Source organism: Oculina patagonica, chromosome 4 (assembly GCF_052425735.1).
Source record: "Oculina patagonica isolate OP01 chromosome 4, crgOcupat, whole genome shotgun sequence".
In the NCBI taxonomy this organism is placed as follows: domain Eukaryota; kingdom Metazoa; phylum Cnidaria; class Anthozoa; order Scleractinia; family Oculinidae; genus Oculina; species Oculina patagonica.
The window spans coordinates 29,815,199-29,838,384 of NC_135761.1; the positions used below are offsets into that span (position 1 = coordinate 29,815,199).

Genomic DNA, 23,186 nt, shown 5'->3' on the forward strand with positions numbered 1-23,186 from the left:
AAAGTCCGAGCATTTCCAGCAATAATCTATAGAACTGACTACAGAACCAAATTATACGAACGCAGTAGTGAAAGAAAAACGCCTGGCGTCAGGTGACGTAGGCTTTGAACCGACAATCCGGGAAGGTCGCCTCAAATCTTTTTTTACTTGATGGTAGATGGTGTCTTTCGGAATTATTTATAAAATGCCTCTTGGTCATATTCACGCATTTCTTTTACTAGCGTGTGGTACAAAGTGTTTTCATGGCAGCCATATTGGAAGAGTCAAACAACAAGATATTTGCATAAAAATTTTAATGATTTTTTTTCCCAAAGGAAAACAATTTATTGTTTCACTCCTCCAGTATGGCCGCCAATAACACACTCTATTCACCAACTTGATAATTCAGGATGGCGAGCATTTACGTACATTCAACGCACGTAAAAAAAGAAACGCTTTTTATTACTTTTTACGCGACAGTGGAAATTTGCCTACGTATCTTTTTTACGCACGTTTTACGTACGTAAATCCACCTATATTTGTATTTGCAAGGAATCTCACTATTTTTTGGTCATGCTGAGGATTATCTTTCCGATATTTGAACATGTTTTTACGAAATTAATTGCCTTCGGTCAAACGTATTTACTTTGTGGTTACGAGCGTTCTACTGATTGGATAGTAGCCTCCACTGTGTAAATAGTTCACATCGAATGCAAAAAAAAATGGATGACGTGACACGAGATGACGTGACGCGAAACAAAAACGTGCTGTCTTAAACTCGTGTTTTTCCAGTGAGCTGAAACGTTTATTAAATCACGTCATATGGCAAGCGAAGCTGCATTTACCTCATACCTGTTATCAGTAAGTCACAATTTCACTTTATTTGCCTCTTTGAATGTTTTCTTTTTTTATGGGAGTTGCGTGAATGGGTCATTAATAGCTTGTGCTCTCAGGCTTAGAAGTGGGATTTTTTTTACTACCAGAATAGAGTGTAATAACCTTTGATCCCCTTTCTTTTGTAAATAATCAACCTCGTTCCCTGGAAGAGAGACCCTGGGAATGAGGTTGGAGAATATGTTGTTTCTGATTGACATGTGCTGAATGCGTTTTAAAGGACCTTTCTGTCAGCACGTTTACCGTTAATGCATGAAATAATTGCGGTTTGATATCAGAATGGAGTGAGTGATTGAGAGTGAGTGCAGTGGATAGTCATTTTAATACCTCATTAACGTTCGGTAATGAAAGGCTCTTTGAGCAACCTCATGGTAATTCGGTGAAGTGCCGACCTTTGCATTTTTTTCCAAATAAACGTCCAATAATGTAATGCAATCTCACTTCATTGGCCTTTGAATGTTTTTTTTTCATGGGAGTTGCGTCATTGATGGTTCGTGCTCTCAGGGTTCGTGGCGCGAATTCTATTTTTTTACCACCAAAATATTTAAGTGTAACCTTTGATCCTTTTTCGCATTAAGTAAATTTATTTTGTGACTATGTTTACTTTTCTGTCAGCACGTAGATAGCGTTATTTTTGAGCAGCGGATAAAATTTGAAAGAAAGATGCGCCCAACTGAGCACTTCGTGTTTCTGCTCGACTCAAAAAGATGAAAAACGGATGACGTGACACGAGATGACGTGCCCGAAACAAAAACGTGCTGCATGAATGTCGTGTTTACTAAATGTCCTGTTACTTGTCACATGACAAGCGTAACTGCATGTAGCTTATAGCTGCTATCAGTAATGTCACAATCTCACTTCATTTGCCTTTGAATGTTTTCTTACGTAAATGGGTCATTGATAGCTTATGCTCTGAGGCTTCGTAGAGCGAATTCTATTCTCTTTTATCACCAGAGGATAAGTGTAGCTGATCCTCTTTCAATTTGTTTTGTGAATGATCAACCTCGACCCCTGGAAGAGAGAGACCCTGGGAACGAGGTTGGAGAATTATTTGTTTTTGATTGACATGTGCTGAATGGCGTTTTAAAGAACCTTTCTGTCAGCACGTTTACTGTTTAATGCATAAATTATTTGTGGTTTAATATCAGAATGGAGTGATCGAGTGAACGAGTGTTCGATTGAGTGAAACACGTGACTTCGGGAATGGCAACTAAACCTCATTACCATGAGGTAAAAATGAAATATATAAATATATGGCTGTCTCTCACAATGACTGGCAACTACCGAATTCACGAATTTGATTGGCTAAAACTGTTATTGACCGCGGTCTAGATTTCCCCACCTCAAGAGACCGGCATCTAGACTGGACAAGCCCACTTATGTCCAGAAATGCACGCAACGAAGAAATTGACGAATTTGACAAAATTTCGTCAAATTCGTCAAACCAGCAAACTTATGTCAATAACCTGAACTGATGCACTGCTGACGGATTTACATTTGGTGTGAAAGAATTAACTGCAAATAACTAGAAAAACAACAAAAAATTGACTTGTTTCCGCTTAAAATACTAAATGGAAGGGCTAAAAAGCTTGCGAGAAAAACGTCAAGGGAACTAGCAAGTTTTGGCAAATTCAAGTTCAGTTCAGTCAAACAGACAAAACACCACCTAGAGACGAAATTGCGAATTATTGGGGGTTCGAGTTATCGAGCGCAAAATTAGTAAGAAAGTGACCTGAAGGGGTATCGAAAAAGGTTTGAGTTAGCGGGAGGTTCGAGTTATTGGGATTCAACTGTATTTGCAAGGCCAGAAGAAGAAACACACTCGACACGACTAGAAGCGACTAAAATGCCTGTTGCAATATTCTGTCAGTCAACGAAAGAGACTAGAGAAATTGAAAGACTACAGAGACTAGAGAAATTCGGTCGTGAGTACAGACCTCACTGCGTTCCGTCTGTACTTACGACCTCGGTCAAGATTTTCCCATACAGACCTCTTGCTCGGTTAAGGTGGCCCGCGGGTATTTATGAGGCCGACAGTGCCCTTTTTAAGCGCGTTTTAGAACGGGAAAACGTGAAGCGATTGCTTAGATTTTTGAGAATCTGAAAGAATAATACTTATATTATATAAAATGATAAATTTTATGGCGATCAAACGCGATTTGTTAAAGTTATGAGCGATTTTCGGAAGCCTTCATTTTTAATAAAATGCGATTATTTTGAAAATGCCACGGTGAATTTTTCTGTAATTACCCCAAAACACTGCCAAACAGTTGAAGTTTACTCACAACAACTTAGAGGGAAATCCACTCCGTAGATTTCCTGAACGAGCGACATCTTTATTTTGCCTTTAAAAACTGTTGTGTTATGCGTCTGTCTTGACCGTCGCATATATGTGATACTTACACTAACCCAGTACCAGCCAGTTTTGAATCTGATGTCACCTTAATCTTGTGTGTAAAAGTTAAAAAGATCGTGTTTATACATCAATTGTTAGCAGTCAATAAAGATGGATGGTTTTCAGTCGAATTTTTGAAAATATCAAACAAATGACGTTATTTCAAATTGCAAAAAATTTGTCGATTTGTTTTTCATTTTTTTAAAGCTGCAGCTAGAACAGGATATTGCAAAGGTTTGTGCCGAGTTTCAGCGTGTTCCTATCATACGGTTTGAAGAATTTCGGTCGCAAAGTCAGGTACATTTACTTTCCAAGATTTGATCGCTTTGTAAACCCCGCATTTCGAATGAAATTATACTGTTGTTTTCGAAGAGAGGTGCTGCTTTCAAATTCCGCACGATCTTCTGCCACTTGGAAATAACACAGCCTGAAATAGTTACTACTAAAATGACAAATACCGTTCCTGCATATGTATTCCCTGACGGTAGAAGATCGTGCGGAATTTGGAAGTAACACCTCTCTTCAAACAACAACAGAATAATTTCATTCGAAATGCGAGGTTTACAAAGCGATTAGAACTTGGAAAGCAAATGTACCCGACTTTGCGACCGAAATTCTTCAAACCGTATGAACGAAATACGCTGAAACTCGGCACAAACCTTTGCAATATCCTGTTCTAGCTGCAGCTTTAAAAAAATGAAAAACAAAGCGACAAATTTTTTGCAATTTGAAATAACGTCATTTGTTTGATATTTTCAAAAATTCGACTGAAAACCATCCATCTTTATTGACTGCTAACATTTGATGTATATACACGATCTTTTTAACTTTTACACACAAGATTAAGGTGACATCAGACTCAAAACTGGCTGGTACTGGGTTAGTGTAAATATCACATATATGCGACGGTCAAGCCAGACGCATAACACAACAGTTTTTAAAGGCAAAATAAAGATGTCGCTCGTTCAGGAAATCTACGGAGTGGATTTTCCTGTAAGTTGTTGTGAGTAAACTTCAACTGTTTGGCAGCGTTTTGGGGTAATTACAGAAAAATTCACCGTGGCATTTTCAAAATAACCGCATTTTATTAGAAACCAAGGCTTCCGAAAATCGCTCATAACTTAAACAAATCGCGTTTGATCGCCATCAAATTTATCATTTTATATAATATAAGCATTATTCTTTCAGATTCTCAAAAATCTAAGCAATCGCTTCACGTTTTCCCGTTTTAAAGCGCGCTTAAAAAAGGGAACTGTCAGCCTCATAAATACCCGCGGGCCACCTTAATAAGAGCTACGAGATAATGGCTAAGCACGCATCCGTTTTATATGCTTTGTCAAGAACGAGTAATGGGTTAATAACCCGCAAACAATGAGCCAATCAGAAGGCTACAAGTACATTAACATATTTCATAACTTTTAACCTATGACATAATATCAAATGGGTGCTAGTGTAGTAATATATAATAATAATAATAATAATAATAATAATAATAATAATTATAACAATAATAATAGTAATAATGATGATGATGATGATGATGATGATGATGATGACAATGATGATGATGATGATGATGATAATAACTGTTTTTCCAACACCTGTTTATGTAAGATATTACGTAATTTTAATATCTCCTTGACGTTGATTATTTTAAAACAGTCTAAGGAGTATTATTAACAAAGTTTCTTAAGGGAACAGTAGTACTTTGTACTTACATATCGGTGATACCGTAAGATAAGATAAGATAAGATAAGATACTTTATAAACGTGAAATAAGCTTAGCTTTACGGCTGGTTTACAGTTATTTCACGAAATTAAAAAAATTTTCCTAGCATAATTCATTCTTCGTATTCTGCCCTCCCTAGGTATTACAAAGCATTACAAAGCACAAGAATGTTTTTGTTTTCTTGTGTTTAAGCCTGGTTTCGTCTGCCGGCCGGCGATAAATACATCAAAGTAAAATGGATGTCGGAGCTCACTTTTTCATCCTTACTCCCCTCTGCTATCGTGCCTCATGCACGTGAATCAATCTTCTATTTTTCGTATCCTTTGTGAAGGGTCGTCCTTACGAAATTGCCATATAAAAGCAGGAATTTCAAATTAAAATCTTATTACTTCAAACTGACTTACCGAGTCTTCCCCATTTATCTTTCATTAAACTTGAACTAGCATCCACGTCAGTAATTTCTTTTTTTCCAGGTTTATTGAGTCTCGACGTCGTTCTAAGGAATTGGTGAGAAAAATGGTTGAGATCTTTGTATCTTTATATATTTAGCTTTATTTATCATAATTTTAAGGGAGGTACGCTCATGAACAATGCCATGTTAATAGCCAATTGGCCTTTTGTCATTTGGGATTTCAATTTATTTTGTGTTCATTTGAAATATTTGTTTCACATACACTGTCTAGCAAGCTTCTAGCTTAAAACATACATACTAAGTACAAATAAATTTGAGCTCTACGTTTACCTTGTTTTAAAAATCTCAGAGATGGAACGTGCTTCCAAATCAGCGTTGTTCTCGCTCACATCCAGAACAGTCAGCGTTGTGTTGTGTTGTAGAATCTTGGAGAGATCATCTGCGCCTTGCTTACCAATGTTGTTATTACTTACATTCAGAATAGTCAAAGTAGCGTTGTGTTTTAGAGCGCTGGAGAGAGAATCCGCACCACTTGGACCAATGTTGTTCTTACTCATATCCAGATTAGTCAACGTGGCGTTGTGTTCTAGAGCGCTGGAGAGGAAATACGCACCACTTGGACCAATGTTGTTCTGACTCACATTCAGATTAGTCAAAGTAGCGTTTTGTTTTAGAGCGCTGGAGAGAGAATACGCACCACCTGAACCAATGTTGTTCTTACTCACATCCAGATTATTCAAAGTGGCATTTTGTTTTAGAGCGCTGGAGAGAGAATACGCACCACCTGAACCAATGTTGTTCTTACTCACATCCAGATTATTCAAAGTGGCATTTTGTTTTAGAGCGCTGGAGAGAGAATACGCACCACCTGCACCAATGTTGTTCTTACTCACATCCAGATTATTCAAAGTGGCATTTTGTTTTAGAGCGCTGGAGAGAGAATACGCACCACCTGAACCAATGTTGTTCTTACTCACATCCAGATTAGTCAAAGTGGCGTTGTGTTTTAGAGCGCTGGAGAGGGAATCCGCACCAAGATTACCAATGTTGTTCTTACTCACATTCAAATTAGTCAAAGTGGTGTTGTGTTTTAGAGCGTCGAAGATAAACGTTGCACCACGGCAGCAATCAATGTTATTTTCGCTGACATCCAGATAAGTCAGGGTAGCGTTGACTTTTAGTACTTCGGAGAGAGAACGCGCACCATTTTCATCAATTTGTTTGCCTCTTAAATCTAAATAGGTTAAGGTTGTATTGATCTTAAGAGCCTCAGTATCCAAAGGTGGATTAAATGACTTTTTAGCTGTGAAGAAAACCAAAAAAGAATGCAAAATATTTGAGAACAATCCAATTTGAGAAATAAATCCGGCTTGTTCATCAAATTTTTTTAAGAACAAAGCATAACTGTGATGAAGTCTTAATTACTAAATTTATTTTAGTAATTCCGTTTTTACACTCCAAAAAAGATATCAAATGCTCAAGAAGTGTCTAGCGGCCTTAAATTTACTCGTTGTATTTTCAACTCTCTTCTCATTGAAAAACGAGAAACGCTATTCAAAAAAGTTTGTATCTTATAACATACCACCTGTTGAGGAGTAAAAAAACGAACGCGACTCACGATGTAAAGTCTATTGGTCCAACAAGATCTCCAATGAGCAACTACACAAGAATAAACGCCACTCGCTGTCTTGCGGAGTCATTTAACGAGTTTTGAGTCTGAAAATCCAATAAACGTTCATCTTTCCTATCTTACACCACGATGAACAATAAACGCATCTTAAATGATATTGTCATGAATTAAAATTGCAGATACAAAACAACATGAGAGCTCTGAGGGATATTTGCAAAAGTTTAGGAGAAATCTGTCGTCGGGTTTTTAAAAATATGTTTATATCTCAAGAGATTTTACTCCGACTGAAAAACGAATGTCATTTTCTTTAAATTCGAACATTTTTCATTCAGGACGCAAAAATGCGAAGAAATCGGTGAACTATTACCTGTCAAAAGGCGCGACTCAAAAACCATTACGTAAATAAAAAGGTTTGGGCCACTTTAAAGATATAAAAATCTTTTAAAAGCATTAAAACTAATCCTAAATAAAACTAAACTCTAAAAAATAAAATTTACAAATAAAAATGCTTATTTAACATACTTTTAAAAGTATTTAAGGACGGGGCACTTTTAATACAGAGCGGGTAATGAGTGAAAACATATTGTTCCGTAAAGAAATAAGGTGATTGCTACACTAGAATTGAGAGAAAAAACTCACCGTACTCGTGTACGAGAAAACGACGATTTATCTGTCTCGCGAGCCAAGCCGTAAATAAAAAGCTCAAACTGTGCGCCCGCCAATTACGCGTATAATTATGCGCAGTTAGGATGCAATACTAATGAATGACCTTCCGAAGGCATCTGGTCCAGGAAAATGTGACATGCATAAAACTCAAGCGTTGACAGAGAAAGCGCTCAAACCAGCTTATAAAGGCGTCAAACCCAAGAGGAAAGGAAAAGTTGAAACCCATTTATATTATTATATCATTATATCTCATATTATATTATTATATCTCTCAGATAGTACGCGCGCAGTGATTGGTTAATTTTGCGGGCCGTACGAGCCAACTGCAAACTGTTTTCTAAAGCCAATAAAAAAATCGCCGTCTGTTTGCTTTCGACGCGCTTCATTCAAATGTAGCTACTTGCCCCGCGAGTGACTTGAAATGTTTTCTTCTCTCCAGAGTGAGAGATATAATAAATATCTTATTAACCTCGTTTTTCCTGTCGATTTATGGCGCGCTAGCGAGCTTGGGCCATTAATCGACATGGCAAATTAAAACTGACTTACCATCCTTCATTTTACCAGCAGCCATGTCAGTAATTTCTCTTTGTTTCGGCTTCCTTTGTCCCCGTGTCGCTCTAAAGAATAGGTGGAAAAAAATATAGCATTCTGTTTTAAATGAAAATTGTTTTCGCCATAATTAATAAACCATCTTTGTTTTGATCTCTCTTTGGATAAGTTCAGTGTTTCATTTTTAGAACAATAGGCTAGTGTTTAAGATTGTCTAAAAATGTTTAACTGGTGTTGTAAACAATTCCCACCGGAGCCCTTACTCTCAATCACCCCGGTTATAGTTAAGTTATGGGAACGAGGCGACTCCGAAGGTGAGAGAGAGCGAGAGCTCCAATACGGCAAGTACAGAGGTCATCGCTGCGGGGAGGTGGGTGGGTCGCCAATGCTTCAGTCCTCCAGCACTTCACGAAAAGACAGAATACACGTGTACTGAGAAGCTATATATATACGTGTACATAGTCAGCGGCATGGCTTGCAGTTGCCAAAGTAACTGGGCACGTGGAATGGGAAATTAGGGTATTTGTTCGCGCGGGCCCCGGTGAGAATAGTAAACAATTCCCACCGGAGCCCTTACTCTCAATCACCCCGGTTATAGTTAAGTTATGGGAACGAGGCGACTCCTACGGTACCCGCTCACGTAAGCCCCAAGCTAAGAACAGCCAACCTCGTTCCGATGCTCTCTTTCTTTTTGCCTTCTTTGTTAAGTGGGTGATTTCTCGGTACATTTTCTTAAACTTGAAAGAAAACAAGAGTCTTCCTCCCAAAACTCAGAAAGCGTGTAAGCATTTACAATAACATAATAACGGCAAGACACTAGAAAAACATAGCAAAATATGTCACTAAAACGAAACTAAAGGAAACAGCAACAAAAAAGCAAGCAAATGGGCATTTCTAACTGAGTGCTGGGGCCCGCCATGCGGGGTTTTCCCCCTACCAAACGCAATATAAGCTACCAAAAGATTAAAGCTCGAAAAATACCGCAACCTCGAGATCAAAACCGAAGTGAGCTCCCCGGAGTCAACCAGGACCACGAAAATAGTATATAAACGGTGTCTAAAAGATAACATATAACGACTTGGAAGGGGAAAAACCAACCACACGGCGAGCCCGGAAATACCCCGTCTAGGACAGAGTGCAAGGTTTAAGATAACCCCTTTCGGGACAAGCCGACGCGGCGGTTAATCTCGCCTCCAGATACAACGATAAGAAGTGATCTTTTTGTATTTTTCCAGTTCATTTTTCCTCTTTTTTAGTTCTCTTTTCTTGTAACTCATCTTGAGTTGAGAACTTGAGTCTTTTTGTTGATCTCTTCATTTCTTTTCTACTTTTTTTTTTTTTTTTTTTTTTTACCTTCTCATTTCTTTTTCTTACTTCTTCTTTCTCTTATTTTTATCTCTTCATCTCTTTTCTTTTTTTTTTATTTTTTTTATTTTTTTCCTTTTCCTCTTTTCTTTTTCTTACTTCTTCTTTCTCGTATCTTTTTTATCTTTTCATCTCTTTTCTTTTTTCTTTTCTTCTCTCCTTTTCTTTTTCTGACTTCTTCTTTTTCTCATTTTTTTTAACTCTTCATCTCTTTTCTTTTTCCTTTTTTAACTTCTTCTTTTCCATCTCTTAATTTCCATTTTTTTTCTTTTTTGTACATTTCTCCCATGTTTAAGCTTCTCCTTATTCCTCCTCTTCCCGTTTTACGCTTTTTATTTTGTCTGTTCCCTAAATAATGTAATTAAACAATAACACAAGAAAAGACAAACAATACCGACAGCTAACGAAGGGACAATAGGAAAGTAGAACAAAAGGTGAGATCGCAACGCAACCAAAAAGGTGTGACAAACTAGTTGAAGAGGTAAACAACAAGCAATGAAATATAAAATACGAGAAACCACGCCAGAAATAAACTAAATACTGAAATACCATGCAAAAATACCGATAAATAAAAATATGTAGAACAAATACCAAAGAAAACACTAAGGGGGGATGAATGAAAACACGTGGCGTGAGACAACGCGACGAAAACTAAAGGCCATGAAACGAAATATAGGGAGAAAAAACCGAGTAATGAATAAAACCTAAAAAACAAACAAACAGACAATAAAACCAGATCGGATAAGTAGAACCCAGCTAAAAATACAGAAAACAGGTAAAGGGAAAAAAACGAAAAAGCGAGGGAAGGGCCGCGAATGAGACAAATACACCATAACTCGGGACGCGAAGGTAGCCGCTTCACAAACACCGCAAACAACACAATGCAAAATAAGTAGAATAGGCTAAAACCGTATAACAAACTAAACCTGGTCGAGGAACGGAAGACTAACATGCGAGCGAAGACCCAGATAACAGACCTCGGACTCTTCCCTGTAGGAATAGCTAGAGCGCTAGCGGGTGGTGTATTTGCAGTTGGCACGCTTGAAATAGAGAAGCAGCGGCGAAGTGAGGATAAACATGTTGAACGTATAAACGAGTCAGACGAGTAGTAGCCAAAACTCCAGGATAAGAGAACCAGGACTTGTGTAATGGGCAGACGGAGGGCGCAGCGATGACGCTAGAGTAAACGAGGAGCCGATGCAAAAGTACGCCAGCACTTCACGAAAAGACAGAATACACGTGTACTGAGAAGCTATATATATACGTGTACATAGTCAGCGGCATGGCTTGCAGTTGCCAAAGTAACTGGGCACGTGGAATGGGAAATTAGGGTATTTGTTCGCGCGGGCCCCGGTGAGAATAGTTGCCGGGGATTCATCGACAACTTTATAATGATCTGTAAAGCCCCGTTTCAACTAGCAACTTTAGCTTCGTTGTTTGTAATTTTAATTTCGAAGCGCAAGGGGTCTGTTGAAGTGACGGGAGGTAATTCAGAGATATTTTAACCTGAATTTCAGACCTCTTTCTCTGGTCACCTGCTCCCAAGAAGAGCAGATCTTCTCGGGAGCAGGCGACTAGAGAGAGACGTCTGAAATTCAGGCTAGCTTGTTATACGGTTTAGATATTTTGTGATGTGTTGTATTCAGACTGTTTTCGTCTAAAAACACTTGCGTAAGCCTAATAATTCAAGAAAAGTGGTTGTTTTCGATTAAGACAGTTCGAAAAATCATAAAATACCAGGCATTGGAGTTCTGACATCGCAGTTCTAGCTTCGTTTTTTGGAAGAAGTCTCGACATCTCTAATGACGCCTATCAGCGTGGAAAATGTAAATCTCAAAAAAGAGGCATGTTTTCCTTGACGACTGAGGCATTTTCTTCCCTTATAAATAGGGAAAATTTGCCCGACATACTGCACTTTTCAGGCTTTGAAAAAATGTCTGATTCTCTGGAGATATTTGTTTAAAGCTCTGGAGTTAAACTTTAGGGTTATGTCAGTACCAGAAACTGGTTCCTGTGTTTTATTCTTATATCATCAACTGTTTTGTCAATACTGGTCATGCATCAGAATTCTTTTTGTTTCTTAGAGATGTCGAGCATGGATGTTCTTTATCGTACTGGCGATAGAGCTGCTTGATAACCATTTGTGTCTTTTTAAACTCAATAGAATTGAATCAAGACTATCTTTATAGCTGCAGACGATATTACTGCTTTTAAAAGATGAAACTTCCCCTAGTAATGTATCTCGTCTTCTAAACGACTTCAATTAAAAGCCTACTCAGCCCTTCAAATGAACTCTTTTCAAATAAAGCATGTGGTTGTTGAATTAAATCACCGTTGCTCTACCGACAGAGGTTACGGGACCGGACAAGAGCAGGTCATCTCAATTTCTTGGGTAGGTTAGAGCACGCTAAATATTAATTACCCAAGAGTTGATTTTCTACTTTCCAATTTCACGCTTGCTGCTCGTGTTCCTACAGCATTACCAAACCTCCGCTCGCGTTTCTTTGACTCGATAGAAAACGGAAAATGTTTTCCATTCCTTACTTGCCCCCCCAAAAAATTGTCAAGAAAAAATCTGGTTTTGAAAGGGCTGAGGTATTTTTCATGTTAAAATTTATCGAGCGGGAGGTTATCTCCTCACCACTCTTAGGGATTTTCAAGTGCGTTGCGGTCACTTGAAATATTTTTTCACAAGCACAACACCACAAGCTTCTTTTCGTTATCCACATACAAACATGATTGAATGATAGTTGTCAAGAAATTTGTTTAAACCATAAACGATACGACCTAGTGGCTTTCGGGGAAATGTGTAAGCTATATATCTATTTGCATTCTGAGACCACGTGCATGCACTAAAGCGTTAAATGAGATCAACAATGAGCTGTGATCATTAAATATCACAAGGAAAAGATCTTCCCATCATTCCATAAGGTCGCATCGTTTGCAGTTTATTTTCTGACAAAGTTCCTTCATTCAGGTAGAAATAAGTTTGCTTTGCCCTTTACCTTTCTTCAAGTACCAGAGGATAACACACCTCCCGAGCATCTTTGTTCTTTTTCAGAACTAGGTTAGTAAAAGAAAGGTTGTCCTTTAGCCTCTCGGAGAGAGCACGCGTACCATCAATACCAATGTAGTTCTCGCTCACATCCAGATAAGTCAAAGAAGTGTTGACTTTGAAGACCTCGGAAAGAGAACGCGCACCATCTTCACCAATGTAGTTCTTGCTTACATCCAGATTAGTCAAAGAAGGGTTGCCTTTTAGCCCCTCGGAGATAGAACGCGCCCCATCATCACCAATGTAGTTCTTGATCACATTCAGATTAGTCAAAATAGTGTTGACCTTTAAGACCTCGGAGAGAGAACGCGCACCATCATCACCAATGTAGTTCTTGCTCACATTAAGATTCGTCAAAGAAGGGTTGCCTTTTAACGCCTCGAAGAGAGAACGCGCACCCTCATCACCAATGTAGTTCTTGCTGACATCCAAATTCGTCAAAGAAGGGTTGACTTTTAACGCCTCAAAGAGAGAACGCGCACCATCATCACCAATGTAGTTTTTGCTCACATCCAGATTTCTCAAAGAAGTGTTGACCTTTAGCGCCTCGGAGAGAGAACGCGCTCCACCATAACCAATGTCGTTCTTGCTGACACCGAGCTTAGTCAAAGAAGTGTTGACCTTTAACGCCTCGGAGAGAGAACACGCACCACTACAACGAATGTCGTTCTTGCTGACATCCAGCTTAGTCAAAGAGGGGTTGACCTTTAACGCGTCGGTGAGAGAACACGCACCACCACAACCAATGTCGTTCTTGCTGACATCCAGCACAGTCAAAGAAATGTTGAACTTTAACGCCTCGGAGAGAGAACGCGCACCACCACAACGAATGTTGTTCTTGCTGACATCCAGCTTAGTCAAAGAAGTGTTGACCTTTAACGCCTCGGAGAGAGAACACGCACCACTACAACGAATGTCGTTCTTGCTGACATCCAGCTTAGTCAAAGAGGGGTTGACCTTTAACACCTCGGAGAGAGAATGCGCACCACCATCACCAATGTCGTTGTTGCTGACATCCAGCTCAGTCAAAGTAGTGTTGATTTTTAATGACTCGGAGAGAGAACGCGCACCAGCATCACCAACGTTTTTGCCGCTCAAATCTAAATAGGTTAAGGTGGTATTGATCTTAAAAGCCTCGTAAAAAGAATAGGCATCGACAGCGTCAATGTCCAAAGTTGGATTAAAAGCTGCAAGGGAAAAGAACAGTTATTGACAACTGTTTACCGTATTTCCTTTTATAAGAGCCGGGGTGATCATTTTATTTTTCACCAAGAGAGGGCGGTTATTCGAGGAAAGGCAACTAATTGATCGGAAGGGGGGTTCATTCAAATATCGCTTATCTCATTTAATCATTACTACAACAAAATTCGAATCTGATTGGTTGTTTTAAAACACGCTCTATTTTTTTCACCAAATTGGAGCACGGGTAGCTTCAGTGTGTAATAACAGTGTCTACTGCATGCGCGCTCTTTATTTGGTTCTTTATTGAGACTGAACACTCCTTTAATAAAGATAAAATGTTCGTTATGTCACGAGCATGGGACAAAGAAAAAACCTAAGTCCCCGATGGGAATCAAACCTATGGCCTCCCAGACACCGCTTAGGTGCTCTAATCAGTAAGCTACGAGAGACTTGTGGTGAGCTGGAACATTGATTAGGTTCATACGTGACAAACATTAAAAACTGCATACTGCTAGGATCAGCAAAGTCAAAAGCATCGGTCGTCAGATTTTGTTGATCAGTCGTATAGTAATAGTCCGAATTGGACTCTACTTGGTCATAATACCAAATGGTTGTCTATTCTGAGTGCAATGCAATATAGAGGTGTCAAATAGTAAATGCGAGACTTTGCGCGACGGCGAGACTGATATCTTTTCTGTGAGCCCTAGACCTTTTTAGCCTTGCAAAAGAAATTCAGACTTCGAAAAGGCGCCAAAGAAAAATTCGAGACGACGATACCCCTGAAATTTGGCTAAAATTATGCGAGAAACGCATTTTTTGAATGACCATTCACCACCCCTCAATATTTTGGAACTTTATAAAATGATATTTTGGCGATATTTTGGGTACTTAAAAGAGTAGAGCAAAAGATGATTTTGGTATCGACAATAATGGCGGTAATGGTAATTGATTTGTCCTTATGAACATTATCATTTAACAAAGAAATATCTTTACCATCCAAAATCAGTGTTTCACTTTGACTTTCTCTTCCTTCCGTTTGAGTCCAGGAATCCACAGGAAATTTGATCTGTGTATCCTCCGTGGGAGCAGTTGGAATCTGAGTTTGGTCGGTAGCCTGGGTCTCCATCTCTTTAGTCCAAATTTCTTTGGTAGATTGAGTCTGAGTTTCCTCTTTACGTAAGTTCGCACTTTCGTCAATGCCTTGGATGTGGATTTCTTCAGAAGATGGAATCTGAGTTTCTGCAATAGTTTGGTTCTCTATGCCTTCAACAGTCAGTGTCCGAGTTTGCTGAAGAGAGGGAGTGAAAGTACTTCCTTCAGCCAGGGTCTCACATTCGTCAGCTGGTTGGATCTGGGTTTCCTCAGCAGATAGGATTGCAGTTTCCCGTGTAGTCAGGGTCTCGTTTCTGTCAGTAACCCGAGCCTGGGTTTCTGCTGAAGTTAGAGTCTCACTTTCGGCAGCAGCTTGGGTCTTAGTTTCCTCAATTGATGGCATCACAGTTTCCTGTGTAGTCAGGGTTTGACGTTTGTCAGTTTGCCGAGTCTGAGTTTCCTCAGGTGGTTGTATCTGCGTTTTCTCTGAGGCAAGGGTCCTACATTTGTCAGTATCCTGGGTCTGGGTTTCGGCAGAAGATTGTATCAAAGTACCCTCAGTAGTCAGGATCGTAATTCCTTCAGAAGCGGTAGCCATGGTTGAGCCATCAGTGTTTTCTAACGAATTTGCAACAGGAAAGAGAGTGTTACTTTTACGTTGGATGAATCCAACTGTAAACAGCATTCTCTGCCTTTGAACTACTGTAATTTTCATTATTTTTTGATGGCCATTGAAAACAAAATAATTACACTGTTTTCCTCCTCATTGACCAGAAGGCCTGAAAAGTGAAACCTTTGATTATCTTTTTGAAATTGGCTTGATACCAGCTTAGTCATGCCTCAGGGCTCTCAACTCAATGCAAGGGATTGAGTCATCGCAACCCGTTCGCTTCGAATGGACAAATTTTGTCAAAACAGACAAAACTTCGATGGTGCCGTTATCCTGCCTATCTGATTAATGTTGTATTTAATTTTCCCCAGGAACAATTAATTTGCATTTTGTAACGCGGATTCACCAATTGTTCGATAAAATTTACTGTGGTCTCAGGTCAACATCACCAAAAGAGAATAAATATGAAGAGGGATATCATCAATTGTGTTTTAATATATTCGATGTTTTTATGATGATAAAGGCAAAGAGCCAGTTAGAAGGGGCGACACAAAGTGAAACAAGGAAACCGGTCGGCGTGACGGAAGTTTGTAAGGATGGCGTATCTGGGAAATTACTCTTTTCGTACTAGTTGCAAAACCATTTAAAATCGCGGTCTGTGTTTAGGCACAAAGTTTGTAGTTTCAAATTTAATGAAAATGGTGAAAGAAAAAAAAAAGAAACTAGGCCAACAACCCAAACGTGATATTTAAATGTCACACCAAAGCAAAAATTGGATTCTGGGATTATCAGTTTGGTCAACTTCCAGTGATTGCTTCCGGGCTTCCGACTGCATTTTTTTGTCCTTTAAGCGACCAATTGAAAAAAGAAACAAACTTTTTTATTATCCCAGAGTTCGTCCCGGCGACGAAGAACCCAAGACTGAAGAGCCGATGGACTCTGGGTTTGCGATTGAAACCTTGTCCGCCGGATGGGACCTGCGCCGAAGGCTTTACTTCAAAACATATCATATCAAGGTAGTTTGGGGTAAAATAGAGTATAAACATATTAGTCTCATAACCATAAAAAATGTTATTTTCAGCTTACTTGGCTTGTTCAAGAGAAACTCTTTGCATGCCAAGTAATCTTCTTCTAGAATAGTTGTTGTTAAATCTACAGATTCCACCTGAAATTTCTTCTTTATATCATCTGTCACAAGGCGTTTCTCAGTTATTGCATCAAGCCGACCAGAGCGATAGTCTTCCCAAAGGCGTTCAAGACTTTCCAGATTGTGGCACTCCACTGCAATTCTTAAACTATTCTCGTTTCCTTCTCTTGGTGTTGAGTTATGGATTATTTTCAGATGCCGAATGTACTGAGGTAATTCCTCAACATCAGTTGTTTTTTCCTCCAAAATGTCCCCAGACATCAGTTTTGGTCTTTCGTCCTTTTCTTCTTCTGCCCAACATTCTCCTTGAGTGTTTGTTAGGTTGCGTCCGTCTACGAATTTTTCAATGAGTTAGGTACATGAAACAAAAGCAAAATACTGTTATAGGTTTGACTGTAGGATCTCAAATTAAAGTCATCGTGAATTATTATTAATAAAATCAAGGCCGGCCAAGTTTCACAGTTTCTCCCCTCATGGCTCGACATCTATTCGCATACAAAAGGTGAACTGCGTTAACGAAACAGATTCTGAATTCAACGATATCTCATTGCTGGTTAATTTTTACCATTGTTTATATCTCTTTGTGGTGTGTTTGTATTTCCTACCTTTGTAAGTGAATGGACATGGTCTTGCAATTGCCTCATTTCAGTTATGATTCGTCTGTAACGTTTTACTTTCTTTTCCCGATAATTTAAGTCCGTACTGCGCAATCTCGGCTGCAATGTTTATGTGAGCCCACACGAAGGGAATGTTTACAAGCAAAACTAAAAATTCCGCGACAAACTTACCTTTTTCTTCATTATTAGCTCATCGGAACTTCTTGAACGAAACGAACTGTAATGGCGGACTAAAAAACGTCATGTATGCTGTCACCGAAGTGTAACGTTTCAACGAATTCAAAACAACAAAAAAAAAAGTTCACTATTGTCTTTGTTTTACCCGATGAATGATTTGTTTCACGGTGTTTAAAAACTTTACAACGTACTTGCGATATGCATCAAGGAGGCGCAGCCAAGTTGACGATTGAAAACAAAGCGAGTGGTCTTATTTTAAGGCAATGACGTCATACATCGCCTTATGTAGGCAGGCCATGTGGAGATATGTTACGATGTGATGCGCGATTTCTCTATGAATAAAACCGAAGAGCACTGGGTTCTCTTCTTCATTGCCTCTGCATGCTTTGCATGCCGTGTATTTTTACTAGACAACTCAAAGAATTGCTTCCGGCAATGCCCAAAATGTTGGTGTTTTTTAAGCCAAATCACCACGACTTGTTTTCCCTTTGAACAGAATGGCAGTGCGTACGCGATGGTGGCCTATTAGCGAAGTAAATAACAGCGAGTAACCAACAGATTTGCGGTTTTCAGAGTAACAGAACACGACAAGTATCTACTAACTTGTTGCAAATACAATTTTAAAGACTCTCTATCTTTCTCCTTCCACTCATCTTTCAATTTTCCTTAAAAACTGAAGCATTAACAAGTCTGCAGTCAGTATTTACCGGTATCGTTACGGATTTATTCGTGAACTGATTCGTTCTTATCCTTTACTAACTGTGAAAAGTTATCACTTACAATTTACCGCAAGCTGGACAGTCATCGGCTCAGGTTTTTCGGTGGTCTGGGTCTGAGTTTCATCAGCAGCTTGAGACTGGTTTTGTGGCAACAATTCATCATCATTTACTGTTGAGTCGTAATTTACTCCTAAATAAATATAGTTTGGGAGAAAACGTGTTATATGATGTTAGCAATTGCATTTGTCCAATAACCTCCTTTGTTTTCATACTGATTTTTTCGAACGCATAACCAGTAATAGCAATGCGTTGAACTCAAATTATTTGTCGTTGACTTGGTTTTGGTTGTTAAACAAGCGCTTGTTGTTTTATGACTTAATGTGTCTAACATAATTTTAAAATTGAAGTTGCCTAACATTGAATTAATTGTGAGCTCTTAGTTGCTGATAACGTTTAAGAACTAAAATCATGATATCAAATATATTCAGATAACCAGTACCCAAAGCTGTTGATTGACGACTCACTTGAAATATCCATTAGGAACAGTTTGCAAGCCAAGTAGTCTTCTTCCAAAATAATAGTTTTCAACATCACGGATTCCACATCAAACCTCGTCTTAATATCATCTGTTAAAAGACATTCCTCGGCAACTGCATTTAGGTTTCCAGAACGGTAGTCTTCCCACAGGCGTTCAAGAATTTCCAAGGTGCTGCACTCGACTATTATCCGTAAACTCCCTTCGCTTGCCTCTCTTATTATTAAGTCGAGAACTCCTTTCAAATAGTAATGGAGGCAGAGAGGAATGTTCTCAGACGGAATTTGTGCTGCAGTTGTCTTAAGAAATTGTTTTGTCATCTCAGACATTATAATTCGCTTGGCTTCTTCTTGTTGCATTGGATCTCTGCTTTTCATCTTTTGAAATATAACGGTGTTTATTTTGATTTCCATGGGCACAGTACCTTAAAGAAAATCAAAGCATAAAAATTTGCTCTGGTATTTATATACAGGAAGAAAATCCATTATTTGCACGAACCTAAAACTGCTTTAAATTCAACGAACATCTTCAGTTGTCAGTAAATTCTACAAGTGACATTTAAATTTATGGTATGCTAATGTTACAGTGCTAATTGAAATAGTTAAGAAATAATAGAAACTGTCAAAATTTCGATAAACAAAAGAGCGCTTTAACGAAAAGTAACATGTGCAGTATGCATGTACCAGAAATTTTTAAGTTAACTAATTTATCGCATGAATAAAAATTAAATATTCTACATTTCCAGTTTCCTAATAAATTGGTCTTTAAAATGTCAAAGTATTCCTCAAATGCTGCAAGTGAGTAGAAGAGATGTTTATACGAACCATGTACTCTGAAGGTACTGTACCTGAAGAGTAGTCAGTCAAAACGTTTATTTCCTGCGTCGGTATTGTTCTTCCTGTCGAGCTCTGACAAGCTGCAGAAGCATCTGACAAAATAAAACATGACAGGTTACTTGTAAGTGTAAAAACATTTCCTTTCATCCGGCACCTGTGTCTGCACATGTATTCGTACCTCAAGTGTTTAAGACAAATGGAGGTTGGTACCCGGACCTTGGTCAGTCGAATAAACAAGGACCGAATAAACAAGGACCTAACGTGACTGGATCACAATTGTCTTTGGGTCAGTTCACGATTTTTAAGGTCCTGCGTACTCCACCGTTACAATAACTTCAATTAACAAAACTTGTCATACTGATATATATATTTTTTAAATCATACTATAATTGATTGTGTGGTGGTAAGACAACTATTATGCAAGCAAACTTTCTGCACCAAGGTGTTCTGTTACGAGAGTTTTCCAATAGCCGAAAAACAGACGAGAGTACTTCAAGGTCTGTTATTTGAAAGGCTCTGGAAAGGTATTGCTCATAAGAAGACAAGAAGCGGTAAAAAGTAAAAATAGATGTAGTTAGTGGATAGCACTTCTATGAAACAAAAACAACTTCTACTGAAAAAAATATCATACCATGAGCCAGGCTGACCATCTTATCAATGAGAGATTTAGTTTGCCTCTCCCAACTATACTCTTCCCTGTAAAACGTACGCAGCGATTTAGACTCCTGAAGTCGCTTTCTTCTTTCTTTGCCCGAGATGTGCTTGATTGATTTGGCCCATACTTCGGCTTCATCAGAATCAACCACAAATGAAGAACCAAATGACACTTTACTTAGAGCTTCTCCAAATCCAGAGTTTCCACTAACAAGGATGGGTAGACCAGCTGATAAGGCTTCAAGACCTGTCAAACCAAATGCCTCTGTTCTCGAAGGCATTAATGCAAGATCGACTTCGCAAAGCAAGTTTTTTAAACTTTCCCGGCTTTGTAAAAAGCTTCGTACAGTTAGGCGTTGAGCAGCGATGCCACACTCGAGCAAACGATTTTTTACCTCGTCTTGCTTTCCATTAGGTGCACCGACGAAAACAAGATGGGTGCCATCTAACATAGCAACAGCTTTGGCTGCAATGTCAAACCCTTTCAGTTCAAAATCTTCTTTATCTCCACGCCCAAAAACAAGGACTTTGAACTTTTTCCTTTCATCATCAACCTGCTTGACGTCGGAAAACTCAGCAAAAAGTCCAGGAGTAAATTCAAAGACTATTTGATCTTTCTTACACCCGCGAAGATAAGAGCGAAAAGCGTCACTCAATTTGGGTCCAACTGTTACCACAAAGTCAGCCATTTCACAAAGTTCGACTTCAGTTTCATGTTTTTCCTCATTAACAGAAACTGGATTAGAATATGTCTTATACATTCCAAGTTCCTCAGGGGCTGTATGAACAACCTGAACCCATTTACAATTGTGAGACTCCCTTATTACTTGTGCTTGATGTCCGAGCTTCACACCATGACCAACAACTACGTCAATTTGCAAATCATCTGGTGGGAAGCTCAGCCATTCAAGCTCATCGTAGCCAGGTCGCCTTTTTGCCTTGACAAGATCAATCCGGTGACTAAGAGCAGCTTTTTGGTCTTCGTCGTTGCATTGTGGGACAAAAATAGTGACATGTACGTCAGGGTCTTTTGCCACGTTTATGGCTAACTCTCTGTTTACGGTGGAAAGTCCTCCTTTACTTGATCCCCATTCTGATGCCAGGAAGGTAACTCTTAATTTCCTTGACGATGTGTCAGGACCACTACTCTCTTGATGTTCTTCTACACTGGTCATAAGAGGACAGCTCGAGGATTCTGATTCCTGAAATAAATCATGCAAACTTGTAACATCCAAACAACGTTACGGTCTCGTTTCCTAATGGACGTAAAGAATTCAAATAGCTGTATTACAAAGATAAGATCCTGATCGCATGAGCTCTTATCAGAGTATACCTTCCATGTTTAACTGTACATGCAATATCTGATTAACATGTGTTTAAGGGTTCAAACATCAAACGTCTCATTTACAGTTTTATGCATAAGACAAGCGTTTTAAATGTTACTTTCTCGAGGACCCTCAGGAGAATTTGACTGAAGAACGCAAGAAAAGACTTGTTCAAAGGCGTACCCGAAAGCACCTTTAGCTTTTTAAATGCTCTCCAGCAATTGACCAAGTGCGTCCATAGCTCGATAGACGCACAGCAGCTTGAAGTGTAAGCAAGAATCAATTTTAATCGCCAATTTAAACCAAAATTCTCTTGATAAGGCTTCTGTTTCACTGTCCGTATGTTGATGCTTCGTGGGGCTAGAAAAATTACACTGATAGTAATGTTGGGAAGAGCTTTTCTGTCGTTCCTTATTTTTAAAACAACATAGGTTATTTTTGCCCATTAAGCGAACAAAACATATCTGCTTAGTGGTGATAAAGTTTGCATATGGTACACGTCAATTTATGGAGCTCGGGAGTGTGGTTGCGTACTTGCGCTATTAAGGATTCACTGGCTGTGTTATAACGCTTTTTTGATACCTTAGTTAACGTGTTTATTAGGCCTCTTTCAACTTGAAGGTAGCAATAAAATACTTTCTGTAATACCCGAATTAAGTGATCTAGCGAATTCTTTGTGATTGCATGGGTTGACCCACAACATCATGAGTCCAGTGTCCCATAATTTTAAAAGGTTAACAATAAATACCTTTGTTTGCAAGGACATCACTGGAAGCGTGGAATTTGTTTTGATCCTTTGCAGGTCATACAGTTACTAAAATGATAAAAAAAAATTAATTACCAATCCATGTTTAACATAATTTCAGGCCCCACATACGAGGGGACTAGTTGCCGGGACCGATCGCTTTGGTTTTTAGTCCTTGCGACCAGTCCCACGATTTCAAACCCGTTTGAATTCGTGGGACTAGTCTCCGGAACTAACATTCGGTCGCTACGACTAGATTTCTTGACGAAAATGGGAAGGGACTTGGTCCTCGGGACGACCCTCGGGACTAGTCGCAGAGACTGGTCCCCTCGTGTGTACCTGCCTTAATAGTGTCTCCAACCAGTTTAATACCGCACTGACTACGAAAATTTTTAATAGTTCAAGATTTAATTCATTTTTTAATTTTATTATTAGAGTTTAAGTCTACGCACGTGCATATGTGCGTATATTGTAGCTACGCCGCAGACTCTATGAGGTTGTTTTGATTTACAAACTCTCTCATGGTCAGCGTTCTTACCGCGCTGACCTGGACACTAGTTTTCACGTTTTGAAAAAAAAGTCCACCGTGGACTTTTTTCAAAACGAACCTTCAGAAATCTGCTTCAATCTTCTAAGTGTTTCACTTAATGGAAAAAATTTAGAAGATTGAGAAACTGAGAAGATTGAAGCAGATTTCTGAAGGTTCTCTACGCGTATTTTTGATTTCGGGTTAAGGTGGACTTGTTTCAAAACGTGAAAACTAGTGTCCAGGTCAGCGCGGTCTGAACGCTGACCATGTCCCTTTAAGCTGAAATATTATGATGACTGGATCTGTGCATTTGTTTTTGCAAGCCGTTGATCTGCAGTAAAGGG

General features: G+C 39.0%; 1 protein-coding gene across 5 annotated transcripts in view; it reads right to left on the reverse strand.

Moving 5' to 3' along the window:
* Nucleotides 1-23,186, reverse strand: part of LOC144652231 (uncharacterized) — a 137,853-nt gene that overhangs the window by 113,036 nt on the left and 1,631 nt on the right. For 4 of the 5 annotated variants that reach the window (XM_078512240.1, XM_078512244.1, XM_078512241.1 and 1 more), the window contains exons 4-14: nt 22,317-22,382; nt 20,221-21,445; nt 19,601-19,681; nt 18,743-19,177; nt 18,280-18,408; nt 16,645-17,037; nt 14,850-15,566; nt 12,625-13,861; nt 8,252-8,322; nt 5,740-6,712; nt 5,402-5,493 (exon numbers count right to left, since the gene is read on the reverse strand). In XM_078512240.1, the coding sequence (XP_078368366.1) occupies nt 5,402-5,493; nt 5,740-6,712; nt 8,252-8,322; nt 12,625-13,861; nt 14,850-15,566; nt 16,645-17,037; nt 18,280-18,408; nt 18,743-19,177; nt 19,601-19,681; nt 20,221-21,445; nt 22,317-22,334 (5,371 nt within the window). In that variant the 5' untranslated portion in view covers nt 22,335-22,382. The remainder of the gene's footprint in view (nt 1-5,401; nt 5,494-5,739; nt 6,713-8,251; nt 8,323-12,624; nt 13,862-14,849; nt 15,567-16,644; nt 17,038-18,279; nt 18,409-18,742; nt 19,178-19,600; nt 19,682-20,220; nt 21,446-22,316; nt 22,383-23,186) is intronic. The other variant, XM_078512245.1, reaches the window with a different exon arrangement.